The sequence below is a fragment of the Antennarius striatus genome, chromosome 11 (genome assembly GCF_040054535.1).
Source record: "Antennarius striatus isolate MH-2024 chromosome 11, ASM4005453v1, whole genome shotgun sequence".
In the NCBI taxonomy this organism is placed as follows: domain Eukaryota; kingdom Metazoa; phylum Chordata; class Actinopteri; order Lophiiformes; family Antennariidae; genus Antennarius; species Antennarius striatus.
The window spans coordinates 15,386,275-15,400,567 of record NC_090786.1 but is presented as its reverse complement, the minus strand read 5'-3'; the positions used below and the strand labels follow the sequence as shown (position 1 = coordinate 15,400,567).

Genomic DNA, 14,293 nt, shown 5'->3' with positions numbered 1-14,293 from the left:
GACATTATCCCATTACACTCTACAATTTTATTTGCAGGCTTAACAGCTGTTTATATGTACAATCAGAAGTGATGCTGGAGAATGGTGCAGTTCAGCTATTATAGTTTTATTCCATTCCCATGCAAAATAACTCATAATAACATCATATGGATGTGACACCAGCAGGAAACATTTACCAGACCATTTATTTCATTCAGGTAATTTTAAAAAATGAAGAAAAAAACAAGCACTTTAAAAGGAAAGCCACAGAGTAAATATAAACAGAGACAGACTAAAAAAAGACAGAGGAAGATGGCAAAGATAGCGATGCTGTTGATGATGATTCACTGAGTGCCTTGTGGGTAAAGAGCTCCCTGACTCAAACTCATCGCGGACCTAGCCATGTAAGGGGTGTAGCCGTCTCCTTTGGGAAAGTAGTGGGTTCCTCAGCTCTTTCCCCCCCTGTCTCAAAGCCTCTAATCTGAAACCAGACACATTACTCAGCTGACCCCTCGCTGCCCACCGCACGCACAGTCAGGTCTCATTTCCCTTCATGCCTACTATACCCTGGTCACCACCGAAACCACACAGACCACTGCAGGCTAAAAAGGCAGCCCACTCTGCTTGGATGAGTTCAGCAGGAGGAAGCTGGGGGTGGGTTAGGAAGAGATGAAGTCGAGTGAACACAAGGAAAAAATAAATAAATAAATAAATAAATAAATAAAGTGAATATGTGAGTGAGTGAATATTACAAGAGTTAAATAAAAGAAAGGAGTTAATGTCCTCAAAAATAAAAAGAGGAGAAAGAAATGACTGGTCATCATGCTCTTCTTTGTGGGTCAATAACTGCCTGTGCTCCCTCTACACCAGACGAACATGTACTCAGATTCTTATCAAGGCAGCTATCATCTCTACTGCCCCACTGAGGCAGATATACTGTCATCCTCACACTATCACAGAATGACATCAGCTTGGAGACATGGGAGTAATTATATTATGCAAGCCTACAACACACCGGCAACATCAGAGGCCTCCGTCTTTCTTCCTCCCCTTTCCTCTTTTTTCTCCACTTCCTCCATTCCATTTATCTATTTATTCATATTTTATTTTATTTCCCCTATATTACTCCACCACCACCACTCTGTCTGTTCCTTACAGAAGAACTTTATCTACGTATAATCCACTCAGCTGTTAGTTCTGAAGGTGGAGAGCGTTCTGATGGATAATAATCACTTCACCGACTTTGATCAAACCACCTATTTTTGAGGCACAAAAGGTGATTGATCTTAAGCTGATGGAGGAGATGAGAAACCAGGGGTTTCCTCCAACATGGTAGGAATGACTCATAATCATCATGGATCTTCCACATCTGAACATGAGAGAATAAAAGGTATTCATATATATATATATATATATATATATATATATATATATATATATATATATATATATATATATATATATATATATATATATATAATTGTAGAAGTTATAAGCAGAATATCTACAGGAATCCAGACAAATTTGATTTTACTGATTAGGATCATTTGTTTAGACTCCAAAACACTTTATTCCATTGATGAGATCACATCATTGATCCAGTCTCAATGAATAAGAACAGCAAGTACAGGTGAAAATCTGATAACCTAGTTATCCAACATATTGAGTTTCGTATCCATCTCTGGGAAAGATGGCTGTCACCTCTGGGAATCTGTTCGTGACAAATGGTATGCTTGCTACTCTGAGTTGATACTGTCTGAACCTCATTACTGCTAGCCCTAAACAAACAATGCATCACACTCCAACTCAATTTCATACATCCTGACCATGGTAATTTTTTTATTCTTTCCACATAAATCAGTGACAGAGCTGAAAAGAAAAGAAACAAAGGTTGTCTACTCTTGGAGTATGTTGTTTCAGAGAAATTGGTGGTTTCTAAAGAGATCAAATTTTGATTTTTTTATTTATTTTTTGCATGACATGCATATAATTTAGACAAATGGATGGCTGGTCCAGTAATCAAGAGCCAGAGGTATCAAATCTTGCTACACACCTAGTGAAAATGTGTCTTTTCATATTGGAGATATTGGCATGGAAAACCAACTGTCAACTCTCTTAGCTTAATTTGTTCTCATTACTTGAAACAATGTTAAATGCACTGTGACAACGATGGTGAAAGGCAGGTGTGGTTACATAAGAATTTCCTTGATAGTGACACCAGAAGTATGAGAGGTGGATAAGGGTGGGAGCAGCTAGTTCTTGTTGTTTAATACATAGAAATTGCATGAGTATAAAATTATACTGTTGAGACACCTGAGGGCATATGACTCTCATTGTCACTGATTAGACTGGAAATGGAATTGTACATGTTTAAATGACGCACTGAAGAGACATTTCAAGTTTCAAGAACAAGCCCCATGAAAATGAAACCAATTGCAGTGAAGATAAGACAGCAGCAGCGGGGCTGTTCAGCAGCAGGCTTTGTCCTGAGTGAAGTACAATGTGAAACAGCCTATCTCTCTTTTTGCATTCACAGACTCTCCTTGCGCTCATCAACCAAAAATGACTTCCAAGTGAGTCCTCTGTCCCTCTTGTAATAACGGTGTAAAGGAGTGGCCATGATATTAATGATGTGATATTAACTCTTGGAGTCTGCCTGAAGGCATCGCACACCCTCTGGGGCACTTGGGAAGAGCCGTGGGGTAAGCTGAGCACTGTCCGCTGCATACGGGTCATGGCAGAGTGGCCTAATTGCCTCTCTCTTTGCTTAGTAGGCCAGAAAACCTTCCATCTCCATCATCATCATCATAATCATCACTGAAGAGCACTGATTCCCTTGTTGGTACAGGTCAAACTGCTCCTGAGTCCAATCAAAATGTCCTCAAAATGCCCCTAAAAGATTTTACATTTTAATATTAGACATTTTCTGCAGGAATGATTTCTTGAACAAAATGAAAAAAAATATCTCAATGGAATCCAAGGTAATTCAGCAGTACGTCAGTATCACAATAGTAGTGATTACGTCACTCAGATAATATAACTAAAAAAAGGATTACTTAGTTTTGAAGGGTATCATTCTGTCTCCACCCCAAACATCAGCATCATTCTGAAATACAGTTTCAGAATTCACGGTAAAAAATATTACAAGAATAGTGAGGAAAAAAAGAATCTAAACTGGATCGTTGCTAAAATCAGTTGTATACAGACTGTATTCAGCAGAACATACTGCAGTCTGCCAGGAGGACTAGGGGTGAGGTTATATAATTCCTCATTGTTGAGATTGTTCCTCTTTTCTTGCTCTCTTTCACTCTGAATGCCTTTGTCATGAACCTCTTGGCAAACGGGATAAAGGGGCCTCGTCTCCACTGCATGCTGGGCAGGGGTCAGGAGCGGCTCGATGCCCTGCAGGGCTCGAGGAAACACATCTTTGTCTGTCCCAAACACCCGGGGGGCACACAGAGCACCGCACCATTCTAATCCTGACTAATCTGGACACAGTGGAGCATCTGGAGATGGGGATATGGCTAATCTCAGACGTAGAGACAGCATTTTGCTGAGACTGAAAAAAATGGGATGTATATTAGTGAGACTTAGGGCTGTGCGTGTCTTAAGGAAGAGAATCCTCAATACAAATGGAATAATAAATACATGTCAAGGTGTATTTAATGACTGAGTCATCAATAGCATATGCAGAAAAAGTAATGTAACTAAGCTGTAACTAAATGTAACTATAAAAAACCAAACCAAACAACTCATGTATGTAGAGAATATATAGATGGTGAGTAGGATGTACTTACTGTGCCCTGCTCTTAGGGATGCAGGCGATCTATGGATAGCAATAGGCACAACATGGTGACGCTTGTTTCCGTGGGAGAGGTGAATGTGGTGGAGATTCTCCATGGTGCCCGGCTCTGATCCTGCCACAAAACTCAGGGCAAGAGCAGTGATCCACAAGACCAGGTGGGTGACTGGAGCTGAATTCCGATTTAGGGGCTCTGAAAGGGCCCTCGGGGGAGAAAACTGTGTCCTCCAGCCTCCAAACATCTTCCCTGAGTGGCTGGATGAAGCTTCAGATTAAGGTGAAACTTCAGTGAGCCTTAGAGCCCCATGATTTTGACCATGCCAATTCTTACTACACCTGAGATGCTCGCACCGATCCACAGAGAAATAGAAAAAAAAAGGGATGCCACACAAAATGTCAGTTGTGGGGGGAAAAATTAGCCTCTTAATTTTCTCCACTGAATAAGGAAATCCGTAGCACCACCCAGGGAACAAGCGAAGTGTCATAAATCATCTCATAATCAAGAACATTCACTCAAAAAATTTTTTTTGATAACCCCAAACAGCAGTGGAGATATCCCAGCTTGCTCCAATTCCCCTAGTTCCTTTATTTTCTTTCTCTTTCTCCTTCACAAAATTAGAAACACGTTCCCCGCCAAAAACTGAAAATATTCCGAAAACATGCAGGAAAAAAACGAAAGCCAACTGAAGCAGAGAGTGAGAGGACCTGTGGAGAGTAGATGTTGCGGTTTCCCTCCTTTTCCTCCTCCAGGGGTTTCAAAGGATGTCCAAAGGAATGGGACCATAGTTACATCCGAGTCTCATTTGCATGTGTCGGACAGCTGCAGCGGTGCGCTGGAGACGGCACGATTGCACCTGTAAGTTGTGCCAAGTAGCGCATCCGTTCCCCATCTAGAGATCTCTGCTCTCAGTGAGACCAAGCAATAGCAGCTACAGTACCTGAGAGTGCAGCCCTGGGCAGCAACACACAAACTCACACAGGCAGTATCAGCAGCGCTGTTCCAGAAGATGTGCGCAAGAGGATGAGGAGAGAGAGGAGGAGAAGGAGGAGGAGGACAGAGGGAGGGGGGAGCTTCAGCAGCCAGCCAGGAAGCAGGAGCGAGAGTGGCTATGCAAATGGACAGCATTCACATAGCGAATCACTGGAGCCTGAGTGCATTACAGAGGAAGAGCCTATTTAGGCAGAAAAGGAGGAATTGAAGCTATATCCCCCAGCTCTGATTCCTTTCACAACCTCCCCCTCCTGTCCAAGTTCAGTCGTTTTCAGTCCACTCTCCTATGTGGACATTCATGAGCAGTGAATTGAGGAAGCGAAGAACTACAGTATATTGCAGGACATGCCTGAATCATGTCTGTTACTGCTTTTATCACGTCATCTCTTCAGTTTCCTTTTCTTCTTCCCCATGATGTCTCTTTCTTTTTCCTCCTTCCTTGTTGTTTTATCTTTGAATTTTAGGAAGTTGTAGTGTACTAATGGTCCTATGCATGTAAAAAAAAACAAAAAAAACAAAGCCAGACTGATTCATCATCTATGAAAAGTGTTTTCTATAGGCTGTGAACAGGTCCGCATTGTTGTGTTGGTGAGATTTTAGAGGAGTGATGATGACGCAGCTCACAGAGGCACCTCTCCCTCTCTTCTACTCTCACATACACACACACACACACACACACACACACACACACACACACACACACACACACACACACACACACACACACACACATAATAATGTACACACAGGCATGTCCACTCTCACAAACACACATGTAAACAAAGCACGAACAGTGTCAGAGCTTTTGGGCACTGTCCACAGAGAGGGTGCTGAATCTGGGCGAGTCTGCTTCGCCTGCTAATAAAAGAGTGCTACCCACAAGAGACGGTGGATGCTGATCTCAGATTCAGCGTACTGCATGGGTAAAAGCAATGCAGAGAACATGTGGACATAAAAGCTGCACTGATAAACACAATCCGGTTCAGCTGGGAAGTGTGCTCAGTGTTCAGAGTTCAGGACTGGGGAGCTGAAGGCTCAGCTGCAGTGTGCCCGATTCTGTTTGCGCACTAGCCATTCAACATCCTCCCTTTCCAATTGCAGTGCACTAAGCTGCAGAAAAGAAAAAAAACGAAAACACTGTAAGCACTGCTGAGCTGATCTTTACGGTTTACAGGGAATACACAGGCATTTCATGCTCAAAGAAAGCCAACTTAGCCAGCGTGACACAGAGGATAATGTGTCCTTCTCCATTTTCATTTTCACTTCACTGCCACACAAATACAATCACAGAAGCTCCAAGGAAAGAAGAAACCAATTAAATTTCACTTGATCTGTTTACTGAGAAAATCTAATAGAATTGAATAGCAATTTCTACAGAACAGTCACTTTATTGTTACAATACAAGCACAACTGAAGATGTTAGATGGATTAAATTTGCCATCTGGCATTTGGACAGATGAGGATACCTCACATTTGTGGCTAGAATTCTGTTCTACCTATACAGTAACCACAAGCCACTGCAGCAGTGAGCAGACGCTGAACAATTAGGCACTGTGTTCTTCTCACCTTGTCGAATCTCAATAACTTAGTGCAGCCACCTGGTGCGAAGAAGTCACTGGCATGGAACCACTCCTCTCTTCCCATTTGCAATGGTGAAAAGGAATGTTCTTGCTGAATGTGTTTACACTTTTATAATTATCAGCTGGGCAATCTGCATAATTAGACCTAATACAGCAATCTATCAGGGCTGCTTGCCAAGGACAACAACCTGGCCCACAATGTCCTCAAGAGCAAACTTTTAGAGAGAGACAAAATGAGATGTTAACATGGAGGACTTTATTAAAGCCAGATAAAAGCATTAAATGCACTTTATGCTTCTTGTAATTAGCGATTGATATTTAGTGGAAATGCAGTATAAGGATTCAGCAAGTAAAGTTAATGGCATCATTACTGAGCTGATACCTTAATCAGGTGGATCATTAGTTGCTTGTTCATTTGTGCCCCCATGTGGCCAAACTAAGAAGTGCCCGAAAGAGCTGTGTCACAAAGTCAGCAGCTTATTGGAAGTTTTAACACATTTAGCACAACATGAGATCCCAAGTGTTCAACGAGATGGAATAGATTATTTGTATTTGATAATAGGTATGTTAGTACTGAGTGTTCTGATGTCATTGCACTGCTCCTAACTAATCTAAATAGCGGAACAACAAAAAAAAATATCAGCAGGTTGACCTTTGAGCCAAATGGGCTATAAAGCATAAAAAAAGCAAAAAAAGAAAACCAAAAGCTGAGTATAGAGCTGCAGGGGAAACATTCACACCAAATTCCCTCTGCTTGCATATAAAGCCAAACACCTGGGACCAGACCTAAACTAATTTCAGCACACTTACAAATCTGATTGGCTTTAACCAGATGATTATAGAGCATGGAACAGAACGTGAGAAAATACATTTTCACAACTAAACTTTCATCATGGAAGGGCTTTTCTGAGTTTCCATGTCATTCTGACTCTGTTAGTGAGATGTCGTTTTGATAGAGAGCCAAACACAGCTCTTCTTTGTTTTCCACTTAAGACCCAAAGGATTGTGAAAGTCTCTAATGCATTTGAAGCTTTGAGTTAATTTCCCCGCTTTTGGACCAACATATTTCAGTTTCTTTTTTATTTTATTTTTCATTTTTTTGCTTTCCTTTGTAGTAAATAAAAATTAAAGCAAAGTCATTGAGATTAACAACACAGAAAAAAAGGGGGAATCTACAAATTGCCACAACTAAATGATCAATGAGAGACAGAAATAACTGGACTTGCAAGAGTAGAGGAGTATGAAAGGACAAGTGCGATCTCTACTATTCTGTTCAGGGATCACAATTCAGAATAGATAAATTCTAATATTATTCACTTAAGAGAGTAACTACGGTGCGCTGAGCTGATTTTTGTAAGAAAAAAGAAATACTGTCAGGAGAGTAACCGATGGCTGCTTGAAAAGCACCTGACCTGACTGGAGCAAGAGCTTTAAATCAGTTACAAGGCCATCAGACGACACTTAATCACATGTGGAGAGACACTTTACAGAAGAATGGGCACTTACAACCAATTTCGCAGTGATGCGTCTCCTTCTCGTGAGCCACTGCGATGCTTACTGTAGCCCCTAATGATGTGCTATTTTAATTTATACGACTGGTCAAATACTGAAGATAACAGCAGTTTACACACCGAGACACATTTTTCTAATCAGGTGCAGTTTAGTGAATTAGATGTACGTGTTGGTTTAGAGACAACCTAACATGTGCATCAGGTACGTATGCCTGCTGTGTGTTACAGGGACACATCTGTGTCAGGCGCAGCAACATATGCAGCCCTACAGATGAGAGCCTTTATCTCAGGGATGTGCTGCACAGAGAGAATAACCCTCAATGTGCACAATGTAATAAAGGATGGAAAAAACTGTCTAACCAAGTAAGCTGATAATCACGAAGTGTTCACTAGATAAACTAAAAAACATCCACTTGTCAAAATCTGTTCTCCCCATGTAATGATGTAAAGCACATGTGACAGAGATGCCTACTATGACTGGTCACAGTTCAAATTTATAGTTTGAATCACACAAGATCCAGTCAATGGAAAAAAAAAGAAAGAATATCTGTACCTCTACACTGTATAAAAGTCATCGTTTAGTTACAAAAATATAAACATTCAAGGCTAATATTGCCAATCATACAGACATACACTATTAAAGCAGAGATCTTTACAACTGTGTACAGTCTGCAAATATCAAATGTGTCATTACACAAGAAAACAAGATTGGTGAAGGCGAGACAGAGCACACAACACACTGATGCTAATGTCTGCAAGAGTACAGGAATAGAAACAGAGTGCGGCCTTAGTCATCATTAGATGTGACATGATAAGAACAGACAGATACAGGGAGGCAACACTCGATACAAACACTAGTTGCACTGTATTTCAAAACGTCTCTACACAGTAAGAGGCAAGACTGTCAATACTATTTGCTTTGGCTGAAAATGTTACATCAGGCTGCCTGTCTGTCAGATTACCCTGCTGGATCAGTCAGAGTGAGTAAAGTAACCTCTGACCTCTGCAGGTTAAAACGGTATTGATTTGCTCTGCAGAGCCCTGAAGCCCAAGGCTTAAGTCATCACTAAGGCCATGAATATCCTCCAAATGCTCAGCTCAATTAAATACAGTGTATCTCCCCACCTATATTTTTGAAAAAACTCACTTGCAAACCTCACGCCGTCAAGCTTTTTAACTCCACCCACTACCTGTCATTCAAGCACCCAACCAATCACAGCGCATCTGCCAGAGGGAATCACGTGAACAATATGGCGTAAGGCATCGACCAGCGAGACTTTTTGTTGCTGTTACGCCTTTCGTCCACATGACAACGCAGACATCCGGGACGAAAACGCTGGCAAAAGTGAAGGTTTTTTTTTTCGAAATGCCGGGTATGTGTTGTCATGTGGACGCTGTAAACAAAACTTTTTCTATCCAGGGGGCGTCTCCCTGCGACAAAAACTGTTTTGATGTTAATGTGTGTGACCCGTGTCTACATGTGCACACAGAATGGTTGGAGTTAAAACCGGATATTTTCTGATGTATAACAGCTCCACGTCGAAGACGCGTTGATAAACATGCTTGACAGTTGGATATTTGTTTGTCTGTTTCTTTCTCTATTAGTCATAAAGTTTATATATTTATTTATATATATATATATATTTATTCATTCATTCAGTCATGTTCCTCGTCAAAGACGCCAATGCCAGTTCTGGGTTGGACCGGGATGCGCTGCCTGCTGGTGGGAGAACTCTGGGATGGAGGTTGTCCTCCAGGAGGAACTCTGAATTTCCACAGATCCCAGTCCCCTTCTCAGAGTTGTTCTGCGTATAAACGTATTGATCAATGCACTTATGTGGCTACATATGAACATGGTCTGATTCAGGTAGTGGTTTGGTTTATGCCGCGAGTTTTGACAGCGATATAAGACGGATGTTTTCTAAAGCAGAGCAAAAAAAAAATCACCTAAGACCTGCCACAGTGGACAAAAATATTGTTTTTATATAAAAAACAATGATATGACCCAAGCATAATCACTGCCTATACCTCAAAGTTACAAAAGCACAATCATTGTCCATACCCCAACCCCAAACACCCTGCCGTCACTGTAAATGTTTTCTGTATTTCCATGTTTTTCATGTCCAAATTATCATTTTCCATACTGCCAATGTGTGTGTGTGTGTGTGTGTGTGTGTGTGTGTGTGTGTGTGTGTGTGTGTGTGTGTGTGTGTGTGTGTGTGTGTGTGTGTGTGTGTGTGTGTGCGTGTGTGTGTGTGTACTGTATACCTGTGGAAGCATTTGGAGTTAAACAACAAGGATTATTAATAGATTTATTTATTAGATTTTTTATTTTGTACGCGCACACTCTCACACACACACACACACACACACACACACACACACACACACACACACACACACACACACACACACACACACACACACACACACACACACACACACACACAAATACACAAATAGCATATCAAGCATGCACAAGAGTCACACGCTCAAGAACTAGAGCACACACGCTTCCTGTAAGGTGAGAAAAAATCAGCTGTCTACACAGGAAATGTTATGATTCATGTAAAATGCGGTAACACTCATATTCCACGTGAAAACCTATGCTGCAAATGCTACTCGTCATCCAAGCTGTCGACAACATGAATAACATCAAGCTGATGAAACGTCCCACTAATAGAAAATAATGCACAATATAGGTTGTAGAATCATATCAGCAAATTACATTACATTCTCTGAGGGCAAAAAAAAAGAAATGAACAAACCTTTATCAGTTCTGATTCATTGTGAGTATTATTTTGTTTCAAATAACTGCAGCATTTTGATTAATCCAATAGACAAATGTAAAGAAGCAAATATTCATGTATTTGTGCATTAAAACATTATTTTCTGCTTGGATGTGTTGATTTTGGATGTCCTGTATGGTGTAAAAATTGTGTATGAACCAATAAACCATGATGCAAATGTTGTGCACAGCAATTTATCATCACAAGCACTGTGTCATGGTTCTAGTCAGATAATGATGCTGTTCCCTCTTTATGTTGATCATAAACAAACATATATACACTGATATATCAATATACAGACTGTACAGTATCCTTTCCATTACTGCAGCTAGAGCAGGCCCAAACTGTACATGCGGAAGATAATCATATAAAATTTTGCTTATTGCACACTGAGCAGTATGTATATCCAATGGACTTGGTTTGCTCTTCTCAGTCACTGGTTTCTGTGGACAAGGATTCTTTAAATTTGTTTGATTCAGCAACATTTTTTCTTTCTTTGTCATGCAGAGGTTGAATGATGTCGCAATAGTGTTAATTATAAGTGTATATTTCCACAAATCCTTTTAAATACACATTAGACTCACAGAGAAAATCGTATTCAGAGATCCTTGCGCTGCACCAAAGTGCAAATGAATGTGTTTGTGTATCTACTTACAGTATATGTGTGGGTGTGACTATGTGTAATGATCATGTTTCTGCAACCACATCCAAATTGTCAGTGTGGATGATAAGGGACATGAGTTAGAAGCTTTCTGGAGACTTTCTCTGTATATCCTCTGGCAGTCCTCAAGACGCAGTGGGCCGCTAGGGCACAAAGTAGAGCGCTGTATTCGGAACAAGTCAAGGACGGTCCGCACCACCCTTCAAGAGCTTACAGATAATTTGTTATTTGTAATTAAAATAACGTGAATAAAAACTAATCCCTTTTCGCTATACACTTCTACATTTGCTGTGCACAAAAAAAAAAAAGGAATCAATGACCGCTCTACTACTGCTGGTATTATTTTCCAGTGTTCGACCAATGAAGCATTCACTCTAAAACATACTGAAACTGGAATACACAACACATCATACATTTAAAGTATTAATCTGGGTGTTTTTCAGTCTTGTTCCAGTTTTGAATTATTTAAACACCATGAAATTGCAGAAGAATGCATCAGAGAAAAGAGACTATTCTTCAAAGATGACCATGTGGATTGTTTGGTCTCCAGTGTCTTCATCTCACCTTCATGGCACACAGTGCAGAACATACTTTCAAAATGAGCCTCACATTCTAAACTATTCAGTTTGAAATTCAATGCTCTAAAGATTACAAATAAATACTGTTTTACATTCAGCCACATATTTACATGTGTGTCAAGAGGAGCTGTAACACAACCCCTGACAATGACGCAGATGGTAAGCTTATGGCCACTTGGGAACATGAGTCAGAAAAAGTTATCAAGTCCAAACACTGACCAATGGTGAAGAATGGGTTGCTAACAAACATGACCGTCACCCACTCTGCCTTTGGGTTTTTGGACTGAGGTGTCTCAGAGGAAAATACCACCTAATGTGTGGCTGCTGTCTCGAAGATATATACAGCAGTAAGATAAAGTGGCCATTGCTATTAGAAACAGAGGAGACTGTTGTGCAGTCCAGACAGTTATTAGGGTCTAAGAGAACAATTGTGACATGCCAGATAAATTGATCTAGCCTGTGTGGGTACTGCTGTCTTAAGTTCTCTGTGCTTTTGGTTTTGGTATATCGCTTGTATATAAGGTGCAACAAGTGAAGATTGGATCAGGTTAATTAAAAGAGTACAAAGATGGCATGCATAAAATACCAATAACCATACTCTATATCTTACAACCTGTTCATATTGACAAAAGTGATGGTAGGTACTCACTTAACTTGAGTTTTGAAGTTGTTTGAACAAGGTAAGTTTGAATTTTTCCAAAGTAGAATTTAAACAGGTTAGGTTTCCTCTCAAAGTCACTCTGTCCGTCAGGACAGCTCTGTTGCTGGGACCAACTTTGTTTAAGACAGTGAGTGATTTGTTTGTGCTTACCAACCTCACTGTCTACAGATAGGAGAGTAGTCAAGGAGCTTCACCCACTCAATGTGTCCTTCACTCATACAAACTTTACAAGTCGGATGAGTTCAAGGAGACCTTATTTAAATTAATTATTCTGACTTCTCCATGATGAAAAAAATGAAGGAGTTTGCATTGTTTAAAGCCTTTCTGAATATTGCTAATAGAACTTGGAGCACATGGCTATGCTCAGTACAAAGTAATGTGTTTGCTATGGAGACAGGCTGGCAGGCCCCTCTTGAGACAGAAGCTCTTTGATTTGCTTTGTGACATCATTTTACAAGATTTTATCGGGCCACAAACTGCAGTCTATCATATCAACAGTGATATTAAACAGAGTGTTTAGGGGTATATAAAAAAAAGGGTTAGCTTTCAAGCACGTCTGGTTCAATCTCCAGGGACCCTCGGAAACTCAAAAGACTGCCTGAGGGATGAGGAGTAATTGAAGTACTTTTATTTGTCTGGGCACAACATCAGTAGTGAGTCTGTAAGCATTTTGTCTGTTAGATGGAGCATTGGATGTATGATCCATGTCTATTCAGCCTGAGCTGACCATCACCTAACTTAAGTTGAGTTGGTGTCAGGTTGGTGGTGATTGCGAGGTAAACTTGTGAAGCTGAGGATGGTGATGACTATTCAATAATACTATGTTGCAATTCAAGTCATCTCATCAATTCTTAGAAAGGTTATCACACATCACAGCTTTTCCACATATTGTACAGGGTTACTACGGTTGTACTTCTTCAAGACTAAATGGTACAACCCCAGGGAGTTTATCCTCTTATTCTTCACAAGTCTGCAAATTGTTAAGGCTATCCTTCCCAAAATAATGATTTGATAATATTCTACATGACATATCTATTCAATTACAATTTAAAGGACATCTTTATAGTAATATAAGTTGTGTCTAATTGCAGACACATTATTGGTCGGCATTATATGCAGCCAAATGAAGTTACAGTACACTGCTCCAAAAGGAGAGGCTAATTCTCTTGGCTATACCGTTGTGAGGCAAAAATTACCCATCTGCAAACCTGTCCCCCTGTGGAGCCAGCACTGTCATCTCATGGAAATGGAAAAGAGGCCTGCTGCAGTTTCATTGTTAGAAATGGACGAGTAATGTTCAGCGCCAGAAGCAGCTCTGTAGAATGTTCTGACACATATTGTGTCACAACTTGCCCGTTGTATCTCTCGTATTCCTGTTTGCTTCCAACTGCCCGATTACATACAGTCCGTGCCTTATTATTTGGCACTCTGTCAACATGCCAATGTCACAGCAGGAGTTGTTGTTACACATTAACTCTTGTAGAGAGTTGTAGTCACATTCTAATTTATTCACCTTTCGCTCTGCAGGTTGCCAAGGACACAACAGGGTTGTCAATGAGTAAATAATGACAGCTACCTAGTAAATATATGGTTATGATTTATACTTTTTAGTTGAGAATGGAATACCAGCCAGAAATGATTGGTTCTAAGTAGGTGGATAACGTGATTACAGGTGTCACTGTCATGGCACTCGACAACAGATAATAGGTATAATTTCTGAAATATAAAGCTTGTTTGCATA

General features: G+C 40.4%; 1 protein-coding gene across 7 annotated transcripts in view; it reads right to left on the bottom strand.

Annotated features, from left to right (window-relative positions):
* The window catches only part of LOC137603478 (neurexin-1a-like), a 259,246-nt gene that overhangs the window by 108,303 nt on the left and 136,650 nt on the right, over positions 1-14,293 (bottom strand). For 2 of the 7 annotated variants that reach the window (XM_068326994.1, XM_068326995.1), the window contains exon 1: positions 3,777-4,747. The exons of the other annotated variants lie outside the window; for them this stretch is intronic. In XM_068326994.1, the coding sequence (XP_068183095.1) occupies positions 3,777-4,023 (247 nt within the window). In that variant the 5' untranslated portion in view covers positions 4,024-4,747. Of the gene's footprint in view, positions 1-3,776; positions 4,748-14,293 lie in introns of those variants that run through there. 7 annotated transcript variants of the gene reach the window in all.